Consider the following 27,958-nt stretch of genomic DNA (forward strand, 5'->3'; position numbering starts at 1 on the left):
GGGTAGGAAGATAAACTATACATGCACTAAGAAATAAAAACATTTGTCTTTTTCCTCTGTGCATTCCTTTCTCAGTAACTAAAGGAGAAAAGAAATGAACAGTGGCCTCAATGTAAAAAAAAAAAAAGCAAAGAATTAAGCCAAAAAACGAACAAAAGAGGTGATAGTTCGTGAAGAAAAGAGAAATATGAAAGAAGTGAGTATTGTATGGATTGCCATTAGAAAAATCCATCTCAAATATTTTGCAGCTTATCTTATTATCTGCTGAGACAAATGTATCACAAATGTGCTTTAAACATCTGAAACATGGCAGATAAAATTATATGTACTACCTGGAGGTGTATAAGTGAAACTCTCCAGAGCAGGTAATAAGGAGTGAAACATTAGGGCTGGAATGACAGAACACTATTTTAAGAGAAAGAAGGGGGTGGGCAGGCAAGCAGGTACTGACGGGAGGAAGAAAATACTAAGAATGTAACTTTCTATAAATGAAGTAATGTTAGGACTCTACCAAAAACAGAAGAAGAGAACAGAATAATATGGGTTGCCATGAATTAGATATGATAGTGTGAGTTTTCTAACTAAAGTTTGTTTGCAAAATTATTGCTTCATATACACACATATTTAGCTCATGATAAGCACAACAGGAAAATCTGACTGGAAGCTTCCTGTATCCACAGATCCCATAAGAAGCCAAGCAAAACAACTACAAAAATAGAATACATGTATTCCACAGTGAATACATGGATTTGCAATAATGGGGAAATAACCACATCAAGATATACACTTCCAATCATATTTGTTTATTTTAGATTAAGACTAGGTGTTATCCTTACTATGCCTATTTTTCAGATATTACTTTGGTTAAGCCTTTATTAGAAATATGTTTACTACAGCTAGTCCTTGATTTACCATCATTCACTTAGTGACTGTTCAAATGTACAACGCCACTGAAAAAAGTGACTTACAACTCAAGTTTATCGCCGCTGCAGAATCCCCAGTCATGTGATCAAAATTTGAGCATTAATAAGAGGTATGTATTATTCAGATTCGCTTAACAACTGAGTGATTCACTTAACAGCTACAGTGATTTGCTTGTAGCAAAAAAAGGTTGTAACATTGGGTGCAATTCGCTTAATAAACATCTTGCTTAGCAATGAAAATTCTCTGTAATTTTACTAAATTAATGGGGAAGAAATTGCTTTTGAAGTTGTGTTGGAATGTTCTGTTTTCATGCTAAATGATCTCTTCTGTAGTTTTGCAGCCTCTCTGAGCCCCATGTTTCAAAAACATCTCAGAGAAAGACGTTAGGAGGAAACTCCCCATATGGGGATTCCTGAGATCAAGTCGGACAGTGGGGTGGGGGTACAGAATGAGATACAGGATGATATGCACTGCCTTCCACTGCTTCACAAAAATAAACAAACCTCATAAGCATCACTAAAATAAATTCTCATGCATCTGAGAGCGAGATACAAAACAGAAGCTTTTTTTCCCCTAGAGGAAGAAAACTTTCAGGAAATTGGAAGATTTTTTTTCAGTCAAGTATTATTCAAGATGGTCTCTTCAATATGCAAGCTGGTATCTTTATTTGCATATATATAGGGATGTTTAATGAATATTTTGAAGAAAGGGAAATGTGTATCACCACAGACGCAAAAGAAACATTTTCAATAAGGGATGAGTCACAATGTAGTGAACCTACTAAATAGAAAGAAAGATTCCAAGAAGTTTATGCTAGAGAGAAAACTGTTAATTCTGTTTAAATGACAAAGATTAGTGGAAAACGTTGTACATGTATTTATATAGTAAAGGTCATTGTTCTCTCAAAAGCCTTAAAACTAAACTTGGCTTAGAAAATGTTTTAATTAATGTATATTCAGTGAATCTTCAAAGAGTAGGGAGATAAAAATGAGACACTAAGCAAATAGCATTGGAAAAAAATCTATTAACTGGAATTGTTTTATTTTCTCATACTGTGAGAAAAGGGGAAAACTGTTAAGCTTTTTTGCAACAGAAGTTTTCAAACCAGTAGGACTTCCTTTAATATTTGACATTACCCACTTTCTACTTTTAGTGCTAGGACAGCATGGCTCTTATGCTAAGCAGAGATGCCTACTGAAATAACTGGATAATGATAGCACTTTCAATGCTCACAAAAATTTTAGTTTTTGAGAAAAGAATAACAAGTAATGATAAAGAAGGATATTTAAATGTAAAAATAAGAAAACATATTTAAGTACCCATAGGACAACTTAATATTTGTTAGAGTTAATAACAGAGAAACTTTTCTCTCTCTCTGTCTTGAAGAACATGTAGTGAGGGATGAATAGAAAACCACATGGCTTAGAGGACTTCAAATTTTTCATACTTCTTAGTGGATTTAGAATGGCTTTGCATTATCCCTAAAGAAAACTGTTTATATTTTAGTTCTGCATAATTTGTTTTGCACTTATAAAGAGTATTTTCATGTCTCAAGTACAGGATGGTCTTATTGAGGTTACACATGAAATGTTGCTTAAGAGTTTTGTCTTGTAGATGTCAAAAGAAAACATCTTTCTATGGCCACATGAGTTTATTAGTCAGGGGAAATAATTCATTACTTTTTCATCTCTCAACTTTTGACGTTAGCTAATTAACATTTTTTCAACACTTAGCTTTCTATAAAAAAATAAGATACAATTCAGTAAAAACAAATCCAACCAAACCTGTAGCCATTTTGAAAACTGGAGAGGAGTACCAAAATGGAGGGGAAGGGAGGCAGTTTTTGCTACTTTAGATGCTTATTATTACTGTGCGATATGATACAAAGATTATTAAATTTTATTTAGAAAAACCATGGGGGAGAGGAAAGTTAGCGAAAAGGGGAAAGCAAATGATTCTGCCTATTACAGGCTTTAATTTAGGCACTGTAATTATTGTATTCCTTATTGGGAAAACCAAAGAGAGTGTGTCTCAAAGGTTTTTTCTTCTTCAAAAGGCTGTTTTTTCCTTGAGGAAGAAGAAGAACACATTTTCCTTCTCATCCAAGAAGCGTAATCAGTTCTGATGGTAGGGATGAAGCTTCTTGAAAAAGAAGCAAAACATTTTCCTCCTCAAGGACAAAACAGTTCAGTTGTCTTTTAAAGAAAAATGTACCTTTGAAACAAATATGATCTGGATGACAGAATCTCTACAGAGAAAAGTAGAGTGCCGTCCTAAGAATTAAGTCCAAGAAACAGTTGGCTCATGCTGGATTTTTTTTGCACTTGAAAATTCATCAATATGGAAATCTAACTTCACTAAAGCAAATAGCTCAAATTTATGTTCACTCGGATTTAAAAATCAATAGAAAATACTACACATTTTTATATTACTATCATACTATCAATGATGAATATGTAATTGCTTTAAAATTTACAATTATCAAGTGTCCTTAAGAAGACTGTAAGAACAGCACTGCTGTTCTTCATCACCTTGGATTGCTTTAAAATTTACAATTATGAACAACAGGTCAATTGGTATTTATTGATCTGGAGAGCTATAAGGCTGTCCAATGAGCTATCGACAGTAGAAAGGAGAGCATGCCATCATCTGTGGGCTTCCCAGAGAGAGCTCTGGAGGGCCATTCTGTAAAATAGGATACCGGACAATAAAGATCTTAATCTATTCAAAACATTGCTACTTGTAAGAGATAAAAATGCTGGGGGGGAAATTCAAATTTCCTTTAATAATGTTGGAATGCAATATTCCCTGACCAATACATTAAGCAAGCAAAACATGTTGAATTATCTTTTGGAATATATTATATTGTGAATTGTTAAAACAAGAACATGGAGACTATAAGATGAAGTCAAAAGACCAACTGACTGAGAAACGTTTCAATAGTTCTCATTTGTATAGTTGACAGAAAGATTTAAAGAAGGTAACAGGACATTTGGAATTGAAGACAGAATTTGAAATTGAATTATGTGATAATGATGAACGTGTAATTGCTAAAATGTATGTTTTTATTTAGATTTGAGACAGAAAAAGAAGTGAAAGAGAGAAAATGGCTAAAACATTTGGTTATATTATAGCAATGAATAAATGGGAAAATGAAAGGACTGAAATTTACATTACATTACAATTTAAAAGAGAACTTTGATAAGTTGCTTTTAAAGTATATTATATGCAAAGAAATGACTATTTTGTTCATGACTCAAATTCATGTACTGACAGTTAATGATAATAGAATAGCTAATAAATTGTTGTATTAACACTAATCACAATGAATATATTATATTTACTGATATTTGTATTGTAATTTCATATAGAGGGTTAAAAACTATTTAACCTTAATGTCCTTTCATACTTTCAAATGATTCACTTGTCTAGGAACACCACTGCCTGGGTACTGCCTGGGGTCTCCAGATGTTGCTGTTCTTTAATATCTGGCAACCCCAATCAACCAATGGTAAAGAATGATGATAGTTGCCGTTCAACATCTGGTGGGAATCAAGATTAAATATATGATTTAGCCTTTACATAAAATCTGTTACTATATAACAGATCTGCTTCCGTATAGTAATGGAATTTTTCCCTAATTGACATTGCAGTGCTGCTTGCAATTAAATGTCTGATGTATCCAAAACTGAGTCTCACTGACTGCTATGCTAATTTACTGGAATGATACAGCTGTTTATAGTGTAACTGAATTTTTGTGTGTGTATAAATCTCTCCAATCTTAACCAAGTTTTAAATGTGGAATTTCTATTTAGATTGAATAATTATTTGATAGGGAAAAAAGAAAACTAAAATAAATGAGAACTCTGTTTCATATGTTTATATAATCAAAAATATTATAAACTGAGTATTCAACCTGGCTTGATAACATTTCCACTTGAAATATATAAATCTGTAAAATTTGTTACTCTCAATTTCTAATTTTTCAAAGACAAGTTATGTTCTATTGTCCTATTTCTAAACCACTTAGCAAAATATGCCCGGAATTGTGTTTATATCCATATGCATTGTCTTAATACAAATATTTTCTAAATGCTAACTCTTAATATATTTGTTGAATATAGATTTTTAAATGTGTGTTATACATATTTTAAAATTTAGAAAAATGCAATATATATTGTTTCTATACTGATTCAGGTCATATGAGTAATATGTATTTATATTAAAAACAAAATGTACGAATTTTTTCTCCAAACAGATTGTTCCAAAGGTGCTTTTCAAAAGGCAACTGGACTTTCTTTGTCTTTTCTTTAAAGATGTTTTACTTCTCATCCAAGAAGGTTCTTCAGTACAGAACTGAAGAACCTTCTTGGATGAGAAGCAAAATGTCTTCAAGGAAAAAAAAGAGTCCAGTTGCATTTTGAAAAGCACCTTTGGAATAACCATGACCTGGATGACTGAGAATCTCCACAGACCTCCAAATATATTGGTTAACAAAAGTTTCTTTTTCTTTTTTTGCTGGAGGGGGGGTAGAAGTTGATAGAAAAGATCGTATAAAAAGGAGAAACTAAGTGTTGGAAGAAGAAAAAAATTCCTTCTCGCAATACTTATAAATTTGTTGTCTTCAAATGGAGACAATGAGTATTACAACTTGATTCAGAAAAAGTGTGCCTTGCTATAGTGTCATTGCTGAAGAATAGCAATATGACAAGATTGCTACAAAATGCTGTTCTGTTTAATCCAGAAAAAGAATATGGTTGCCTCTATACAAAACAGGATGCTTTCTTATAAACTTTGGTCTAATCCATTGCTTCTTTTACCTTATCTTATAAAGGCCAAAGAGTACAGAAATAGCCCACATGTGGTTATCTGGATTCCAGCTACATAGCAGAGGTCAAATAAGCTAAACATCTTTACTCACCTATTTCATGCCCAAGAGAAGAGTTCAGTATGGCACCAGCAGACATAACGACAGCACAGCTTCCAAATCCATGAGGATATAATTTATTCAGTGACGTTTGAGGGACGTGTTTTTTCCAACCAAGAACTGAAAAGGGAGCTTCCTCACCATCAATGGTTCTGATGTTTACACGTGCTTTGAGCTCACAGAAGAGCTGTTCTGAAGTCAGTTGGGAGTTTTGCTTCCCTCTGAACTTCACCCCATGCTTGTTGGCATTCAAGTAATCTTTCATTGCTTTCTGAAGGCGAGGATTCAGCATCTTAGAGGAGACATCCCCCCTCCAAAGCCTGAACAGGAACGATTTTGACATTGTGGAATAAATTTCATTCCGTTCATGGGACTCTTCAACCAGTTCTCCTCTTCTGTGATTTATGTGTCTTTTCTTTATCTTCTTTTGAGGGAACCAACCGTTCTGTAAAATATTCCTCTTCTGTACCTCCCCCTGTGCAGAGTTTAATTTCACTATTCGCTGAACATTATTTGATAACTGAGGCTGACCAGCAGCAAATAAATAATCACTGCTCCTCTGATGAAAATTGCTTTTGGATTTTCCTCTAAACTGAGAAGCAAAAAATTCTTCACTTTCAAAACTATTATCTAAGCTAGTCCACTTTTTAATATTCCCAGCCTCTGACTTGAATGAATCTAAGACATCTTTGTTGAAGAGCATCTCGTTGACGGTTTCGGAGAAGGGTGGGTCATGAATTGCTCCCATGATAACCCTCTGTTTGCCTTGAATAGGCAAGAGTCTTTTAGTCTCAACATATGAAAAAGAACTAGGAACTGCATCTGTGGCGTTGCTATCTGTGAAATATATGAAGATAAACAGGAACAGGAGGCCCCAGGCAAATATTCCAAACAGCATTACTTGTTTCCATTGTTTCAGATTGGGTTTCATGGCAATGTTTGTGACAATTCCTCTGTGTCTTAAGGGTTTTATGAAAAGATATAAGACCTGGAAAAAATAGAGTATTAATGAAACTCTTGAAATATTCACAAGATAGCAAAGAAGCAATCTATTTTTCAGGAAAGTAAAAACTCTAAATGTGATGATTCTGAACAACCTATACTAAAACCATGCTACTCTTATTGTAAGAGAGGCTGCTTTTCTCTACTAACAGTTCAGTCACATAATTTGTGATATAACCATCATTCTCCAGTAAATGTAATTTTATTCAGTAAAATTTGTATGTAATAAAATGGGGGTGGGATTTTTATTTCTTGGATTTTTAATGTAAGTAAAGGCTCCCAGAGTTATGACTAGGGCGGCCACATAAGTTTGTTTAATTATTAAATAATTGTAATAGGCTGCTACAGGTCAGGGTGAACCATTTGACATTGTCAGTTTGTCCAGATAGGAAATTACTATCTTTTTTACTGAGGACTATTTTGTTTAATCCAATTCTCAAAAACAGAAAGGAGCAACAGAGAACTTTAAAAAATCTTGTGATAATTCTGAAACACACCAGACACTTACATAATCAGACAGTCTTGCATTGAGGAAAGTTTTTAATTAACAATTATTTTGTAAAACCAATCAGGACAATCTATAGTTATAAAAATATATTTATTGGGGAAAGGGAAAAAAATAGTGATTTCCCTAAATATAGGAAAATCAAACACACACACACACACACACAAATTCCAAATACATAAAAATGGTCAAATCTAGTTAAACTAGATATTATATCTTTGAATAAGCTTTGAGGGTTTTTAAAAAGTACATATTTATTGCAGAAAGAATGGTAGGAGCAAGTTTATCTGGGCATTCTGATTGGATGCTCTTCATTAATTTCTCAGTTTTATACATTGGAGCAAAGTTAAATAAAGTGAAAGCCAATTTCTCTGGGGACTCTGGTGCTTTACTGAATCAAAGACAACGCTCTGTGTATGATGCCCTGAATCTAGCCATCAGCCAGAAATTATCTTGTAGACTAAATCTATTAACCTAAAGACCTCTGCTGGAATTGTACAGGAATGGTCTTATGTCATCAATTCTTCCCTTTGTATCCATGGGAAAGGTCCTTTAGGGAAAGCTGAATTTTATCTATTCAGTATTGGGTGATTTTAGAGGACACTGCTGTGTCGTAATTAAACCATGACTAGTAAACTAGTGCAGAATCACACAACTTCTAGTAAAATAAAATTGTTTTACTCAGAAGCAAAGAAGAGATGTAATACAATCTATGTGTATTTACTAAGTAATGAATTTTGTATAATTGATTGAGACTTTGTTTTAGGTGCTAAAGATCTGGAAGAACTAAAATATGCTAATAGGAATTTGATGTACTGAGATACTGTATCAGGAGAGGATCATCAATGCAATCTAATACATTAGCTCAAATTTTGTACAAATTCAAGACAAATATAGAGCTGACATGTAATATTTAAACATTTGCGTGGTACTTAAGTTTCCTACATAATCATGTGCTGTTATCTTTATCCCTTCTACATACCTATTTTTGAAAGGTGAGAATAAAGATGGCTCTATCTTAAAACAATGCTGAAAAGTTGTGAAGCAATCTTTTTAAACAATTAAAAACTCTATATAAATTGTACAATTAATGATATTACTTGTACTTAAATTGCAATATAGCAAAGTCACATGACAGTTAAGAGTTCTAGAACTAATCATACAGGTCACTATTTAAAAAGAGCATTCTCTGTTGAAACATGTGCTGAATGAATTTTGTTTTTTCCTTTGATCATTTACAAATAGCTGAGTATAGTCCCTCTGCTAAATCTATTATTTGTAACAAAACGTACTTGAAGGTTTCTAAACTAGATCACCTTCTATTTATTATGGGAGAACTGAATGGAAAAAGCATCTCTATTTCTTTCAAGCAATTTCTTTCATTTGTTCTACTGCTTAGAGTTCCTTTAAAAAAAAGAGACAAGTCTTATGAAGCTAGGAAAATCAGAGTTCACATTTACACACTGTTAAATAAAAGACAGATGGATTCCCCTCCATTACCACCTTTCAATTAGAAGTTTGTTTCCAGGTTAGCAAGGATTTTGAATTATTATAATCAGACATTCCAAAAGCTAATTTCTTTTGAAGTCTAAACAGGTTAAGTAGAGAAAATGTTTTACAGTAGTAGTATTAGCTAAGCAAAGTAATTAAAAAAAATCTTCTCAGAACAAAGTGAATTATAACTTGTCTTCAGAACCTGGAATTATAGATGCTCTGTAGCCCAGCGTACAATTACTAGTGATCTAGCTACATTGAACGAGGCTGACATTTTTGCCTGTGTCCTGAATTGATGGGCCATACCATCAATATACCAATTCCAACATCAACCTGTCTACAGGTGGTTCAGTGTCCTGTCAGGGATCTTAATAGTTATACACTGGCCTGACTTGCCCAGCCTAGATCCTCCAATCATTGGGAAGATGGAAGGTTGGGTTTCAGGACAGAATAGGAAGCTTCCATGCATATATCTAGACAAGCATATGCAATATACTACTTAACCTCAGTAATTTTGCTTACATATAACAGAAATGGCAAGAAGTATGTCAATTATAAATGATAGCTGTATCTATCTGTCACTTTAAGGTATGATTCATTTATTGAATGACCACAGCTGACCAAGAAAACAAAAAGTACTAGATCCGTGATGGAGAACCTATGGCATGCGTGCCAGAAGTGGCACGCAGAGCCCTCTCTGTGGACACATGCACTGTCGGCAGCTGCTCTTCTGTTTTCCAGCACACGCATACGTGCCAGCCAGCTGATCTTTGCACGTGCCAGAGCCCTGGAAACCCCAAGACCAGCTGGGTGGTGCACATGCGTTGGCCAACTGGTCTTTGGGTTTCTGGGGCTCTGGCACATGGAAAGATCAGCTGGTGCACCAGAAACCAGAAGACCAGGTGGTTTTTGAGTTTCCGGGCCTCTGGTGTGCACATAAAGACGTGAGTTCCGGTTTGACCACTTGGTGCTGAAAAGGTTCACCATCAATGTACTAGATCATCAATAGCAAGACCTTCAAGGTCTCTTTCTGTCATTCTATTCTAAAACAAGGTTAATAGAATATTGGTGCAAAACATCACATAGATTATAAACCTCCTGTTCTGATGAATTCAATTAAAAATTCAGCAGTGAGAAAAGCCAGCCAGCTAAGTTTCAAACAGCTGCTACTTGGAGCAGTTTAAGAATATTACACTGGTAGCAAAAACAGAGAAAACAGTAGGAAAAGAAACAGAGAACCTCACAAACTCAATCATTTTGTTTCAAAGATACAATGAGGAAAAGACAGAATTTCACAGAAGAAAATATTATCAGGAACAAAATGAAGCACATCATTCACAGGATATTTACCTTTACCTGTCAAGATTTTCCTATGGACCAAAAATATCCATTGAGTCACAAGAAACTGCTGAGTTTTTTTAATCTTATTACGCTCCCGCCCTCCATCTTTTCCATTCCGCTATATATTTTTCTTGTGAATAGCCTTTTAGGTATGCTGAAATTTTTGCCATCTCCACTAAATTCGTTACTTTTAATGTCCACTCTTCAATAGTAGGCAGATGTTCCTTCTTCCAATATTGCACCACCAGCAATCTGGCTGCTGATATTAAGTTTAAAATTAATTTAGTCTCTATTAATGTACAATCCGTAGTTATACCCAATAAAAACAATTGCGGAGTGAACTTTATCTTCTTTTTCAAAATATTTTGCATAATCCACCAAATTTTTATCCAAAATGCTTTGATTTTTTTACAAGTCCACCATATATGATAATAAGTAGCATCATCACAATCACATCTCCAACATTTAGCTTGCAAATTCAAATACATACATGCCAATTTTTTGGATCTAAATGCCATCTATAAAATATTTTATAAAAATTTTCTCTGAAGTTTTGAGCTTGCGTAAATTTAACATTTCTAATCCACATTGTTTCCCAAGTTTCCATCATTATTGGTTGTTGAATATTTTGTACCCATTTTATCATACAGTCCTTAACTAATTCCGTTTCTGAATCTATTTCTATCAACGCATTATATAACCTTTTAATATGCGATTGACTTTGATCTATACGATAAAATCGTTCAGCTTCGAGACGGTTTAGACCAAAATTGCGACAATTCAGATGAGGCGTCTGAGGGTGGTCTTGGTGACATTTTCTGGGATGAGTTTGACCCTGTGGCTCCTGAGGACATGGACAGGTTGCTGGGTAGGCTGAATGCCACCACGTGTTTACTGGACCCGTGCCCCTCCTGGCTGGTGCTGGCCACTCAGGAGGTGACACGAGGCTGGCTCCAGGTGATTACGAGTGCCTCCTTGTTGGAGGGAGTCTTTCCGGCCGCCTTGAAAGAGGCGGTGGTGAGGCCCCTCCTCAAGAAGCCCTCCCTGGACCCGGCTGTCTTAGGTAATTATCGTCCGGTCTCCAACCTTCGCTTCGCAGCGAAGGTTGTAGAGCAGTGGTTCCCAACCTTTTCTTGTTTGAGGCACAACCTTTTCTTGTTTGAGGCACCCTTGGAAAGCCTTTCAAAAGTTCCCGGCACCCTTATAAGGAAATAGATATTTAAAATCTCCGTAGCTCAAAAGTTCCCGGCACCCTCAAAAGATCTCACGGCACCCCTTAGTGCCGCGGCACACTGGTTGGGAACCACTGTTGTAGAGAGTATGGTGGCATATCAGTTTCCCCTGCACCTGGATGAAACTGTCTATCTAGACCCGTTCCAGTCCGGTTTCCGGCCCGGCTACAGCACGGAGACGGCTTTGGTCGCGTTGGTGGATGATCTCTGGAGGGCCAGGGATAGGGGTTGTTCCTCTGTCCTGGTCCTATTAGACCTCTCAGCGGCTTTTGATACCATCGACCATGGTATCCTGCTGCGCCGGTTGGAGGGATTGGGAGTGGGAGGCACCGTTTATCGGTGGTTCTCCTCCTATCTCTCCGACCGGTCGCAGTCGGTGTTGACAGGGGGGCAGAGGTCGGCCCGGGCGCCTCACTTGTGGGGTGCCGCGGGGTCGATTCTCTCGCCTTCTGTTCAACATCTATATGAAGCCGCTGGGTGAGATCATCAGTGGCTTCGTGTGAGGTACCAGCTGTCGCTGATGACACCCAGCTGTACTTCTCACACGGGCCACCCCAATGAAGCTATCAAGTGCTGTCCCGGTGTTTGGAAGCCGTCGGGTCTGGATGGGGAGAAACAGGCTCAAGCTCAATCCTTCCAAGACAGAGTGGCTGTGGATGCGGCATCCCGGTACAGTCAGCTGAGTCCTCGGCTGACTGTCGGGGCAGTCACTGGCCCGATGGAGAGGTGCGCAATCTGGGCATTCTCCTGGATGAGCGGCTGTCTTTTGAAGATCATTTGACGGCCGTCTCCAGGAGAGCTTTCCACCAGGTTCGCCTGGTGCGCCAGTTGCGCCTTTCTAGACCGGGATGCCTTATGCACGGTCACTCACGCCTCGTGACGTCTCGCCTGGATTATTGCAATGCTCTCTACATGGGGCTCCCTTGAGGGGCATCCGGAGGCTCCAGTTAGTTCAGAATGCAGCTGCGCGGGTGATAGAGGAGCCCTCGTGGCTCCCGTGTTACACCTATCCTCGCAGACTGCACTGGCTACCTGTGGCCTTCGGGTGCGCTTCAAGGTGCTGGTGACAATCTTTAAAGCGCTCCATGGCATAGGGCCGGGCTATTTACGGGACCGCCTACTGCTGCAAATACCTCTCACCGACCGTGCGCTCTCACAGAGGGACTCCTCAGGGTGCCGTCAGCTAGGCAGTGCCGTCTGGCGACACCAGGAAGGGCCTTCTCTGTGGGGGCTCCCACCCTCTGGAACGAACTCCCTCCAGGACTTCGCCAACTTCCGGACCTCCGAACCTTTCGTCGCGAGCTTAAAACACACTTATTTATCTGCGCGGGACTGGATTAGATTTTAAAGTTATGGGTTTTAAGGGGTTTTTATTATTTATACTATTTTAAATTTCGGGCAATAGAATAAGTTTTTTAATTGTTTTTTAATCTGTATTTATATGTATTTTAACTGCCTGTGAACCGCCCTGAGTCCTTAGGGAGATAGGGCGGTATATAAATTTGAAAAATAATAATAATAATAATAATCTCTAATTTGCTTTACCAAATTTTCCTCATATTACATAATACCAATTTTTTGGTCTTCTCTCCATCTAGCTTGCAGCTGTCTATATTGAAACCAAGTATAATTTATGCTTTCTTGTCTCATTATATTTAAAGGTTTCAATTGTAGTTTACCCTCCTGCATAAAAATAAGCTCTTTATAGGTAGGTAACCACCTCCTGTTTTTGTTCTATATTTATATTCTCTATCACATGCCTAGGAATTGCCCATATGGAAATTTTATAGTTTAATTTGTATTGGTACCTTTTCCAAACCCATAACAAAGCACTTCTAAGTACATGGCTTTTAAAAATCCTGTCCACTTTTTTATCATATAATAAATAAGCATGCCAGCCATATAAAAGATTGTGGCGTTCCATATTTAATATTCTTTCTTCTGTTAAGTTAAACCAATCACTGATTAATGACAGAGCAGCTGCTTCATAATATAGTCTTAAATTAGGCATTTTAAGACCCCTTCTTTCACGTGTATCCTGTATTATTTTTAGCTTCAATCTTGGTTTCTTATCCATCCATATAAATTTATTAATCCCTTTTTGCCATTCCTGCAAATTTGCATCTTTTTTAAGCATAGGTATCATTTGAAACAGAAATAAAAACCTAGGCAAAACATTCATTTTTATTAGTGCTATTCTTCCCAGCAATGATAATTGTAACTTTTTCCAATTCTCCATTTCCTTCTGCACTTTTTGCCATAACATTTCATAATTATTTTTATATAATTTCACGTTTGAGGCTGTGATATATACTCCTAAGTATTTAACCTTTTTCACTATTTCAAATCCCGTTACTCTTTCTAATTCTTTCTTTTGATCTGTAGTCATATTTTTAGTTATTATCTTTGTCTTATGTTGATTCACTTTAAATCCAGATACCTTCCCGTATTGATTAATTATATCCATCATATAGATAACCGATTGTGTTGGTTGAGATAAAGTAACAACCAGGTCATCTGCAAATGCTCGTAACCTATAATCTTGATATCTAATTTTAGTTTCCTTTATTTTACTTGACCTGCGTATTTTATTCAATAAAATTTCTAAAGTTAAAATAAACAATAATGGGAACAAAGGGCATACCTGCCTTGTCCCCGTTTTCTTTCAGGCCTCTCATTCTCAGGGCAAATTCCATCGATCTATATTGTAACAAAACCATTTCGTCATCAGCCCTGTCCACTTTGTTCTGAACTTCCTCCATCTTATTTTCCAAATTCAAATTAGATTGATTAATTTCTTCCACCCTTTCATCCAGCTGGACCATAATTGTTGCCAGACTTTGAAATGCTAACACGATATCATTTCTAATGTCTTTATTTCTTGCCTCGACAAGATTTTTAACTTCCACTATCTCCTCTGTAATTTCCTTAAATTTCTATTCGATAACTGATGTCTGGACTCTAACGCTTCCTTCAGAGATTCCTTCATAAATTCTTTCAGCGAATCTTGTAATGCTTCCAAATTCAGTGTTTTTGGATCAGCCATATGGGCTGGGGAACCTCCAGCACTTTTAGAAAGACCAGGCTTTATTTGCTTAGATGCCATCTTTTATGTTTATACTTTGCAATAATAAAGTCAGTAAAATCAGTTTCTTAATTTTTTTCCTAGATTCAGTTCAATAATCTTTTCCTTTCAATGTTCTTTAGTCTTTTCTCTCTATTAATTCTCTTCAGTTAAATGTATAATCCAGCAGCCTTAAGAACACTACTCAGCGACATCAATAAGAACTTCCTTAACTTTCACTTTCACGCCCTGTTAGAACAAAGGCGCCATTTCCTTTAGCCTTCTTAGTTTGTTTCAACAAAAGACAATGTATCAAAAGAGTTAGGATTTGTTACGTGCAGCTACCGGTGCTCCTGTTTTTGCTCCGTCTGGTTTAGAATCCATTTAAAATCCAATATTGAACACAGAGGAGGTTGCGGTGCTTTGCTCTGCTTACGCAGAGACGCCCCCAGATCCGGAGCTTCTTCAGGCTTCTAGGGAGCTCACCTTTCGAGACCCACAAATTATTCCTGGGGCTCTTTGGGGAGCTCTACCTCTGCCCAATTGCTCACCTCTCCCTTTTCTCCCGAGGGAGAGGTTTCTGAGCTGCTAGCCAACTGATTTGCGCTCTCTTAGCGGCTCTACGCGATCGCGGGGCTGGCGGTCTAAGAAGACCATCTTCAGAACTCAAACCGTGCAACCGGAAGCCCGAAACTGCTGAGTTTTTATGGACAAAAAACATATATCTCAATCAGTGAAGGGGCTAAGAGAGCAACTGATAGCCATTCTCATGTCTCCTTCGCCTCTCAAACTGGTCAAGAGTCTTTCATTATTTTAATGCATCAAGTAAGCCATCTGGCTGATTTCCAAAGAACAGTGATTAGGGGACTGAAAAAATATCATATTATGCAACAATAAAGAAATATGGTGTGTGAGCTCAATGAGAACCTATCTACTATTCTCCACCTTCAATGAAAACCTGGTACATGTCATGGCTTTTTTCGACTACAGATGAAATAAATGGTTCAGTGACTGGTTGGCTAGGCTCATTTAAAAAGGTTATTCATGATGTCTCAGGTATCCATGAAGTCTCACCACCAGTGATTCTTCAGCAGTAATACTCACCAAATACATTGGCAAAGAATTTATAAGGGAATGTTGCAGAGGTGGGTTTCAGCAGGTTCTGACCAGTTCTGGAGAACCGGTAGTGGAAATTTTGAGTAGTTCGGAGAACCAGTAGTAAAAATTCTGACTGGCCCCGCCCCCATCTATTTTCTGCTTCCTGAGTCCCAGCTGATCGGGAGGAAATGGGAATTTTGCAGTAATCTTCCCCTGTAGCGGGAAGGGAATGGAGATTTTACAGTATCCTTCCCCTGCCCTGCCCACCAAGTCATGCCACACCCACCAAGCCACACCCACAGAACTGGTAGTAAAAAAATTTGAAACCCACCACTGGAATGGTGAAAAAGAAACAAGCTTTTTAAGGCAAGGGCTTGATACAATCATATCTCACTGATCTTTCACTTTTTGGTGTATCACAAGGAACATTACCTCTTTAATACAGTGATTTTAACTATTTAATCTGATGTAATTTCCCCACTAAAGAAGCTTATTTTTTTAAAAAAATTATTAGAATGTTTGAATACAATAAAAGTATAAAAAATGAAGGAAAAATAAGAAAAACAGAAGAGAGAAAATAAAAAAGGAAGAAAAAGACAGACAGAAAGAACAGAATTATGATTCCCGCCCTTTTTTCTATCAAGTAGTAGCCATCTTATTCTTTCCCTCCCTTCTTTAATCCTTTTTAATCCCTAAATTGTAAAAAGCCTAGTGAAGATAGGAAGATTAGAAGTCATCATCCCATGCCATGTAAAGATAGCTGTGCTTAACCTGACAAATATTTTGTCTGCAAAATACAACCTTAGAAATTTAAGAGATAAAGAATAATGTTACAGAACAAATAGTCCTTGATTTATTACCATAAATTCAACAACTGTTTAAAGATACGGTAGTGCTGAACAAAGGGATTTATCATCGATGCCCAAGGTTATGGCCATTGCAGCATCCCTGTTGTCACATGATCAAAGTTCAAGCGCTTGGCCGACTGCTTACATTTATGGCTCAGGGGGCTTTGACTCTCCCCAACCACTTATGTCTCTACCATCTATGCATTCTGGTCCCTGGCACCCTGTGCCCTGCTGCCCCAGCTGACTTTTGCTCTTTGCTTCTGCCGTTGAGAAGACATGACTGGACTGGCTCTTCATGAGGCAGCTGCTAGCCCCATGAGATTTTCTTCCCCTGGTCATGCATGAGTTTCCTCATGAGAATGTGGCTGAGACTGGGCTGAGGGGCTGCAGCTTTGCACCATGCTTCTGGGCTGGGGCTGACCTCTGTGTTGTGTCTCAGGGGGCTGCTTTCAGTGCAGCATGAAGCCCAGCCTCAACCTGGCCTAGCAGTCAGGCCAGGCATGCCTTGTCAAAAGCAGGGGACCGCAAAGGTCAGCTGGGGCAGTTAAGATAATGGTTAAGGTGCAGGCCTTGAAACCAGGAGACTGTGAATTCTAGTCCTGCCTGAGATGGGAAAGCTCACTGAATGTCTTTGGGTTGTCACCCTTTCTAAGCCCAACCCATCTCACAGGGTTGTTGTCGTCTGGAGAATAATAGGAGGAGGGAGGGAGGAATAATACAGTTCACTACCTTGAGTTACTTATAAAGTAGAAAAGACAAGAAAAAAAAATCTAATAAAGAAAACAAAATTTTGGCACACCCGGTTGTGGTTGTTAAGTAATCTTACATGTTGTTGAGTGGACAGAGTCCAGGTAAGAAGCACAGGGCAACTTGGATATATGAGAAGTCTGCTCTCTGCTAGGATTTCAGCTTCCTTGTGTCTCTGGAGGCTGGATGAGAGCTTCCTACCTAAGGATTTCAGCCCCCCTCCAATGAGCAGAAAGGAATGCCTTCAGCAGAGTGCAGGAATGGAACTCAAATCTCAATATTTGAGCTCCATGTTTGCATCCCAGAGTGGGTTCAGTTTCTCTCAGCAAGCAGACATGGAGTTGGCTTAGTAGCACAACTTATCACTGACATGGTCATAACCACTAACCTGGGATCCTTTAGTAAAAATAATTTTATAGGAAACAGTTTTTAGTGTGTAGCCCTGGCTTTCCACTGCTCAACAGGTGTTAAATTAGGGAGTTCACACTGTCTGCTTTAATTGTTACAAGTAGGAATAGAGATAAAAGGCTTATAGAGAGAGTAATTTACAATACAAGATAAGCTTGCTAAATAACCGTTTCTAACTGTATATGTGGGGGAAATTTATATACAAGTTGTCTTAGCTGGCTAAATAATTTTTACTACAAGGGTATATATTATATGTGGAAAGAAAAAAATATATCCACTACCACTACCTAGTCTTCTGTGGTGCCAAAACGACTAATTAAGTAGATGGATTGTTTGTCACATTTCAGAATCTGATACTACAGTACTGTATTCTTTTTAGCTTTAGCTAAAGCAGATGAAAAACCTCTAGTTTTAAAGTGAGTACAATCCTATTAGCAAACCCTCAAGAACTGTAAGAGCCAGTAGCATGAATTATCATACAGTCCATCTGCTGTGCTAACATCATCATCCTAAAGTTACTTGTGAATAATTATGTCTGTTGAGGAAGAACAAAGGGGTTATAATTTTAAACTTCTCTGTCTTCTAAAATGTCCTTTTTCCTACACCTGACATATTAGTTGAAAGGTTAACAGTGGTGCAGCAGAAATGAAACACAAGGTAATTAGCACAATGTAGAAAAGCATATGAATTGAAAAACTGTGATTCAAATAGCACTTTCCTGTTATGACCTAGCAGGTAACTGTACAGGATTACAGGACTACACCAGATTTAATTGGATTAAAGGTTCTGTGAAAAATGTCTTCTGGTATAAATGAACCATAAGGTCAATAAAAGGTCTATTGGCAATTCCCTTCCTCTCCCAAATATCAGACCTGCCGAAATATGTATAACTTGGCACAGATATTCAACTATATGCCAGACATTATGTTTAAGGAAACAGAATAAACAACACACTGTATCTTAAATATTGAAAATATTTTGAAACTATAAATACTTCGAAGTCTTCAAAAGTCACATGTATATTTTTTAATTAATTGAACTATCAGATATGTGACAAAGCAAACTTCTTTTATGTATGATTTTGAGTGAAATTTATATATGACACCTTGGAAATTGTTAATCCACATTTACGTGTGTAGTCATGAGAAGAACAAGGAGGAAAAAATGTTATGAGAAACAGATAATGAACTTGTACTTTAATTTTCATTATAGAACTGACTTGAAAATCTTTAATGGGTCATCTTTTATTTATTTACTGCCTTATCTAATTGGAAGGAAGGAAGGAAGGAAGGAAGGAAGGAAGGAAGGAAGGAAGGAAGGAAGGAAGGAAGGAAGGAAGGAAGGAAAGAATTAATGCAACAAAAAAAATATTGTGCCCAGATGTGGCACCCTGACAGGGGTGGGTGAACCTAGTTCTTGGTCTTAGTTGTATTATGCTTGTATTAAATGTGGAATATATTTTTGTTGTCAGTTATGTTACTGATGTTATTAATTTTGTCATTATGTTATTAATGTTGTTTTTAATTTTCTTTTTTTATATTGTTTTAACTCTTAGCTGCCCAGAGTCATGCATATAAAATGGATGGCCATATAAAGTTATTAAATAAATATAATAAGCGTGGGTTTGTGCGTGTGTGTATGTGTGTATGTTGTGAATGTATGTATATGTATATCTATATGTATATATGTGAATTTACTTCCACTGTCCAGCTGTCAATTTTTATGCAGTTTTACAGATTCTGCCAGCTATCTTTAGCACTGACACTCAAGTATCACCGTTTCTCTATATTTCAAAAGAATTTTTTATTGCTTGGTCCATCCATCCTTCTTACAGTTTAGGAGAAGGTGCAAAAATATTCCTTTATATCTAGGATTATAAGACTTTTTTTATTTTGCTGACCATGTGGCTTTAATGTTTACATTTTTGTAAGCTGCCAAACACCATTTAATTTATTTAATCTGTATTTTAAATAATTTTTATATATGTGTGCTGTGGTTGATACACCACGCGTAAACATGTATAGCTATTTTTAAGTCAAAATATGTCATTCAAGCATAATGTGAAACATAACCAAGTCTTCCCATATTTGCTTTTAATAAGAAGGAATTAAAATTATACCTCATCCTGAGGAGGGGTAATCTCACTTTAATCACTGAACAAACTTCACTTAATTGAATATATTTTGCAGCATTAAGAAACAGTTTCAGGATGGATTGGCTCACAATGTTACTTTTTTAAAAAGAAATTTAGGCAGCAATCCTAAAAATAATTGCACACAGAATGCTACATTGAAAACTTTACAATTTAGTTCCAAACATTTTTAATACATTACCATTGAATCATTGGGTGAAAAGGGACTATGGAAATCTTCTAGTCCAACTCCCTGCCCAAGGCAGGAGTCATCATACAAACTTGGACAAATAGTTGTCCAATCTTTTCTTGAAAATCCACAACCAATGGATCATAATTTGAGATTTCATTTTCATTTAACCTTTTTTTCTTTATATTAAAATGATTACAGAGGAGATATTATCAAAAATATTGAGAAAACCAATCAATATAAAATATTTATGCTGCATAAATCATAATAAAGTTTTAGAATTTAATTTCCATAGTAATCATATTGAAGAAATACAGAATTCATAACAAATTTTATTACTCTACCTTTAGATGCTGTATATATTTATATAATTTGGCTACAGTGTGTTTGAAAAAATCCACATTTTTCTGGGTATGACATCATTACTAATGGTGTCATACGCCCCCAAATTTTTTTAGCAATTTAATTTAAATTTATTTAGAAAATTTAATTTAAATTTGCACGGTGACTAAAGATTACCATCCCCAAGAGCATGTTACAAAATAAGATTTTAAAAATCTGTTTAAAGGCTGAAAATATTTTTTTTTTAAATATTACAATCTGAAATTGCTAGGTTGGTACTATTTTTTCTTTCTTGACTTAAATAAAAACAAAAATAGTTTGCATAGTTCATGACAAGACAACACATTCTAAACAAGATAATTTAATTATCTTTCTCTTATAAAATAAATCAATGCTTGTTTTCTGACACATTCATCTTCAGCTGAGAAAATTGCTTTTTCAAGCAAATTTGATCAAAATAATTTGTTCTTTTAAAATCCAGACACTAGTATTAGTAATTGATTTTAGTAGTTACAAAAATCAGTATGTTAGCTGTGTGCCTATAAATTATTATCACAAAAAATGTAAATGTAAGATCTACTTCACTCTGGCTGAATAAAGAACTAATCCACTAGATATTTCTCCAATCTATACTATTTTCATTATTTTTCCTAAAATCATGTTATTAAAGAATCAATTTTTCAGTGGCACAAGAAAATGTGTCATTATTTTGTGGCTTAGTCATTCACTCACTTCCAATTCTTTGTGAGCTGATGGACATAATTTTGCAAGCATTGTCTGTCACTACTTGAATTCTATAAACTTATGCTTTTATCAGTAGTACATTAGATACATCCATTATATACAGGTACATACAAAATATAAGAGCATGTTGAATAAAAATTCTGAACACAAAAGGACTGTATCTAGATTTATTTATTATTATTTAAATTAGATGAAATTATAATTTCATTTGAAATTATTACCAGCTATTTTGCCTACTAATTACTTCCCCATTTTCACACAGAGCTATGCAAATCTTTATTCTGAATTTACTAGCAATATTTCCTCAATGTATTACTGAGTTAGAAAATAAGTTAAAACAGAAAAATATCTTTTAGGCCGTTATGCAGGAACCTGTGTAATTAAAATAGCATCTCAGAGCTCTAAGCTAATACTCTTCCCTGTCAACATGACAATCTATAATGTCCTTTCAAATGCTCAAATTTTTTTATTTGAACTCTGATGCCAAGAAGTACAGAATAAATGCTTAGGATGAATGATGATTCGTATTAATGAAAAATTCTACTAATTTTAGGCTTTGGAATGAAGAATGCTGGTAATTTGACTAAGCTAACAATCCTAGCTTAGATGTATAACAGACTTTTCCCCTACCAGAATGATGAAGCACAACAAAAATCTTGAACTTGAGTTGCAAAATTTGGTGGGGCTGTGTAGTTACTATTTTTTCCCAGATCATCGACGTAGATGTTTGATTGTAAAAATTAGCCTCTTGTAGTTCATGGAACAGATGATATGTTAACATTTATTCTTAATAAGGTGAGCTACATATAAGACTTGTGCCAAAACTAAGCTTTCCTTCTTCAGCACTCCTTAATAAATCAGGAAGTCTTCAATTAACCTTAGCTTCCTGTTACACCTGAACTGGAGCAAAGTGATTATCAGACTCTGTTTTGAACTTAACCTCCAGAACGACTGGGGTCAAAAACATTTAACCCCTCTTGGATTCTGAAGGAAAAAAATAGATCCCGAGTCTTGTGTCTGTCTTTTGAATCTATTAAAATATTGACAGAGTTACATTCCTTAAGCCTTGCATTCAACTTTTAAAGTTTGGCCTTCAATATGGTGCACAGTTACTGGGTAAGTCCTCAGACCAAATTTATGGCACATCCTTGTTTTAACAATTATTTTCCAATCTTGATCGATAATTTATTTTGTTAACTTGGTTATACAGGTAGTCCTCAACTTATAACCATTTGTTTAGCCACCAAAGTTACAACAGCACCGAGAAAAGTGACTTACAATCAGTTCTCACAATTATGACTATTGTGTATCCTCACAGTCATGTGATCAAAATACGGCAACTTTACAATCGTCAAGTATTTATAATAACTGCAGCATCCCAGGCCCATGTGGTCACCATTTGTGACCTTCTCAGGTGGCTTCTGATATGCAAAGTTAATAGGAGAAGCCAGATTTGCTTAAAAACCACATTATTCACTTAACAACTGCAGTGATTCACTTAACAACTGTTACAAAAAAGTTTGTAAAATTGGGCATGACTCACTCAACAACTACCTTCCTTAGCAATGGAAATTAAGGTCTCAATTCTGTTCATAAATGGAGGACTACATGTACTCTAATACTCCGTGGGTTTTTTCTTTTCTCCTGGCTGCCTCAAGCAAATCAAAATATATCTCATAAACTAAGTGGAAAAATAAATAGACAGCAATGCTGGCCAGTGATAACCATGGTGCGAAGTCACAGGAAAGTCACATTCATCCTCACTTCCAATTCCAACTTGTAGAATTTACATCCTGAAAATGGATAAGAAATGATACAATTGGCCATGTCCTGCTGTGTAATATCAAACACCAGGAATCTGAAATAACATTAACACAAGGCAATCAGATAGTCAAACCTCATGGACTTTTAAATTAAAAGAAGCAAGCTAACAAGGTTAGAATCCAAAACAAGACTTAAGCAGATACTAGGGACCAGAGTTCTAAGCAATAGAGCTAGATTGGAAAAGAATCATGTACAAGTAATCCTTGAGTTATGACCATAATGGAGCCTGCCCATTACAGTCATAACCCAAGAGGATGTTAACTGAATCATGTTAAGTGAATGAACTCCAATCCCTGTTCTCCCAATCCATTTGTTAATAGAGTGCATGGATTGTTAAATGTTCATGGGGTACCTCAGGGATGGAAAAGACTATGGAGAGGCTAGTGCAGGAACAAGACTACCTGCCTCTGGCCATCCAAGGGTTCAACCCACCCTATGGTACCTCATGCTCCACTTCCCACCCCTTGGGGTCCCCACAGGTTCTTGGGCCTTCTCTGTACCAACTCCCTATTATCAATCACTAACTTACCTTTCAAATATCTCCAGAGCTCAAGATGTTGAGGTAGGAAAGGAAGAGAGGCTGGGCCATGTGGCAGAAAAGTCTTTTTCTCAGATGCTGGCGAAGCTGTTTTCTTTTCATTGTCGCTAGATGATAGACTTCCCTGCCGTCCACTATTAGTTCTCCTCGTCTTACATAGTGGAGTTAATGGTGGGGGAAAAGGATGCAGCCAACCTCTTCTTCCTACAGGCCTGTGTGTATGCATCCTTATGCACATTTCCCCTCTTTGCAACAGCACTTTTGCTAAGAGGGAAAGAGTGCACAAGGGCACATGTGCTCTTGCTCGCGTGTGCATGCGCATACACACTTTCTAGGGGTGAAATCCAGCAGGTTCTGAAAGGTTCTGGAGAACCGGTGGTAGCAGAAATTTTGAGCAGTTCAGAGAACCGGCAAATACCACATCTAGCTTGTCCCAGAGTGGGGTGGGAATGGAGATTTTGCAATATCCTTCCCCTGGAGTGGGGTGGGAATGGAGATTTTGCAGTATCCTTCCCCTGCCACGCCCACCAAGCAACACCACGCCCACCAAGCCGTGCCCACAGAACTGGCAGTAAAAATTTTTGGATTTCACCACTGACACTTTCCCCCTTCAAAAATGTGATTTTGCGAAGAGGGGAAGCATATGTAAGGACACACACACACTACTCTATAGGAAGGAAAAGTTTGTGGTTGGCTACATGCCTTCCCTCCCCACCATTAACTCCACTAGTATAAAATAGAGATACTATGGTGTGGGGGGAGGGGAGGGAAGTTTACCATCTAGTAATGACAAAAGGAAAACAGCTTGGCCAGCATCTGAGCCAAAGATGGCTGCTTTTCTGCCACAGGGCTCTTTCTTTTTCTTTCCTACTTCAACATCTTGAGCTCTGAAGATCTTTGAAAGGTAAGTGAGCTATTGGTAATGGGGTGGGGAAGCCCATGTAAACCCCATGAGCTAGCAAACAGCCTAGTGCCTATGGGGACCTAGTGGTGCAAGATGGGAGGGGTACGGGCCGTGATGGGAGGATATGGGGCATGTTGCAGCATCTCTGCGGTCAGTCATAAGAGTGAATGATCACCATGGTACTGCAACATTTTTATTTATTTATTTATTTTTATTTATTTATTTTGTCACAACAGTATATATAAGCATAAGCATGAAATAACTATAAGATATATAAGCATATATATAAGCATAAGTATGTAATAACTATATGAAATTTGGATACAATCAAAGGGAACATTAGGACAGAAACGGTAGGCACGTTGGTGATCTTATGCATGCTCCTTATAGACCTCTTAGGAATGGCGTGAGGTCGGTAGTAGATAGTTTTTGGTTAAAGCTTTGGGGATTTTGGGAAGAGACCACAGAGTCAGGTGGTGCATTCCAGGCATTAACAACTCTGTTACTTAAGTCATATTTTCTGCAATCAAGATTGGAGCGGTTCACATTAAGCTTAAATCTATTGTGTGCTCGTGTATTGTTGAGATTGAAACTGAAGTAGTCTTCAACAGGAAGGACATTGTAATAGATGATTCCATGAGATAAACTCAGGTCATGTTGAAGGCGGCAGAGTTTTAAATTTTCTAAACCCAGGATTTCAAGTCTGGTGGCATGATATTTGTTGTAATTAGAGAAGTGGAAAACTCTTCTTATAAAATAGTTCTGGACACGCTCAATTGTATTAATGTCCGAAATGTGGTATGGGCTCCAGACAGGCAAGCTGTATTCAAGAATTGGTCTAGCAAATGTTTTGTATGCTCTGGTTAGTAGTGTAGTGTTTCTAGCAAATGTTTTGTATGCTCTGCTTAGTAGTGTAGTGTTTCTGGAGAAGAAGCTACGCAAGATTAAGTTTACAACTCTTAAAGCCTTTTTTGCAATGTAGTTGCAGTGGGCTTTGGCACTTAGATCATTTGATATGAAAACTCCAAGATCTTTAACGGGGTGGGGGTCATCTGCAAGATAATGTCCATCGAGCTTGTATTTAGTGTTCAGATTCTTTTTTCCAATGTGTAAGACAGAGCATTTGCTGGTTGAGATTTGGAGTTGCCAAGTTTTTGACCATTTTGACACATATGCAACTTCACGACCAGTCATAAGTATTTGGAGAGGGGGTTGTCTTAACTTTGAAACTTCGTTAAGTGAACTGTCATAAATTGAAGACTACCTGAACAAAGAGGGGAAAGACTGACAGATGATGGCTGAACTATCTCAATTTGAATGCACGTTATTGGTGTTAAAGAGCTACCACTATGGAAAATTACACTCAAGGAGTTATTCTTGCATCCTACTACTAATGCACGGGGTACATTCTCTGGTTTGCAGCCATATGTTTTCTTGTTCCTGGGGGCAGAGTGTGGCAACTTCATTCGTGCCTCAATCTGGAAATGTCCCTCATGACTGTTTTAGAAAGAGCTCCTGTTTTGTTTTCCTTTGTCTAAACCACAATCTACTTAATACAACATACAGTACATACACAATTAAAAGATTTAATACAACATACGGTACAAGAACATCCATTATTTAATTTGTCAATTCAATTTATAACAAGAATATAAGATTGTAACACATTTCTTTTGTCTGAGCCTAGCAAGCATAACTTCTATGGAGAGAATTAATAATCAGCTTGATGCACATTCTGACTACTCATGGCAGGGGGGCATATTTATATTGCCTCAGATTAATTCACAGAGAGAAAGTTATTTGTCCATCCACAACCAATAAAAACAAGAAATTATATTAAAGTATAAGGCTTTCAAGTTCAAATTCTAGTTATAGTAGAAAGTAATTTATAGCACAAGATACATGCAGGGAAGTTTAACATTTATTACTTCCAATCACAGCTATATCACACTTTTTGACAAAACCCTTGGATAGCCTTGAAAGTTGATAGGGAGCAGTGAAAAAGTAGCAGTAAAGTTTTAACTTGACACAAAACAACTTCATTTGTTCTTCCCTGACATGGAAATTACACCATTGTCTTAATTCTAGGAAAAGATGTTTGGGGGCTATTTGTAGTGGTAGATAAACTTTGTTGTACATGCCCTAAAACACTTTTTTAAAAATAGTACTTCACATGTTACAGAGCTACAATTTACTTATTTCTTTGCTTATTTGATATACGTAGTGCTTCCTCCTCAATTTTTTCCTTCCAATCAATTGGTCTGAGAGTGAATGAATAGCCTTAAGTCATCCTGTGAGCTTCTATGGTGAAGGGTCAATGGAACTTTGGCCTACCTGGCGGCTTAACCACTGTACTAGAACGACTCTCATTTGAAACAATATTCCACTAGTAATAACTCTGGCTTTAAATTACATTTAAAAATAGGTTTAAGGAAGCAATCAGGGCAGTTCTAACCCTTAGCTTGCAAAGTATAGTTGTTTTTATTTTAGAAACAGTTGAAATTCTTCATGTCAAGCACTTTGTTATTTTCTTATCTTGCAGTGGAGGATTTTTAAAAATGAAATCAAAATAAGTATTTTGATTAGAAACGTATTGAATTTCAAAGAAAAGAAGATGGAGAAGACATGATTACTCTAAGAGAATCAGAAATTGAGTGTCTTGAAGGCAGTAGCAAATGTAGATATTGTAGGATTGTGTATTACTTTACAGTGTTTTATAAAATAAATCCAGTATGAGTTATTTTAAGTACAGCAAGTGTACTTTTTTAAATAAACCTAACCTGGTCTTTCTGGTTTTCAATGAATGGAAAAAAGTAAACTTACCGTATATACTCGAGTATAAGCCGATCCGAATATAAGCCGAGGCACCTAATTTTACCACAAAAACTGGGAAAAACTATTGACTCGAGTATAAGCCGAGGGTGGGAAATGAGGCAGCTACTGGTCAATGTAAAAAATAAAGATAGAGCCAAGTAAAATAACATGAATATTTATTTGAACGAAAAACAATAAAAGTGCAAAAGGGGGAAGGAGGATTCCCAGCTTTAGAAAATTTAGAACTACGCCACCTTTGGTATGACCTGAGCATAGCTCATAAAATTATCTGCTACAATGTACTTCCTATCAATGACTACTTCAGCTTCAACCACAACAATACACGAGAACACAATAGATTCAAACTTAAAAGTGAACCTCTCCAATCTAGATTGCAGAAAATGTGACTTCAGTAACAGAGTTGTTAATGCCTGGAATGTGCTACCTGACTCTGGTCTCTTCCCAAAATCCCCAAAGCCTTAACCAAAGACTATCTAGTATTGACCTCACCCCATTCCTAAGAGGTCTGTAAGGGGCGTGCATAAGAGCACCAGCGTGCCTACCGTCCCTGTCCTAATGTTCCCTTTAGTTGTATTCCTTTTATGTATTCAATTCATGCTTATATTTATATAATTATTTAATATGTATTTGACAAAATAAAATGAATGAATGAATGAATAGAATAGAATAGAATAGAATAGAATAGAATTTTTATTGGCTAAGTGTGATTGGACACACAAGGAATGAATGAATGAATGAATGAATGAGTGAGTGAGTTACTTCAACAACATTGTCTCACAGAAATTGACAATACAACTGCAAGCATGAAAATGAGTCCTCCTTTAGCTTCCAAGGGACCAGGGTGCCTCTGAAGGTCAGTG

At 36.8% G+C, this 27,958-nt stretch overlaps 1 protein-coding gene across 2 annotated transcripts in view; it reads right to left on the bottom strand.

The window, feature by feature from the left end:
- Positions 1-27,958, bottom strand: part of ST6GAL2 (ST6 beta-galactoside alpha-2,6-sialyltransferase 2) — an 85,633-nt gene that overhangs the window by 15,349 nt on the left and 42,326 nt on the right. For both annotated transcript variants that reach the window (XM_058186609.1, XM_058186607.1), the window contains one exon: positions 5,846-6,839. In XM_058186609.1, the coding sequence (XP_058042592.1) occupies positions 5,846-6,782 (937 nt within the window). In that variant the 5' untranslated portion in view covers positions 6,783-6,839. The remainder of the gene's footprint in view (positions 1-5,845; positions 6,840-27,958) is intronic.

This window comes from Ahaetulla prasina, chromosome 5, assembly GCF_028640845.1.
Source record: "Ahaetulla prasina isolate Xishuangbanna chromosome 5, ASM2864084v1, whole genome shotgun sequence".
NCBI lineage: Eukaryota > Metazoa > Chordata > Lepidosauria > Squamata > Colubridae > Ahaetulla > Ahaetulla prasina.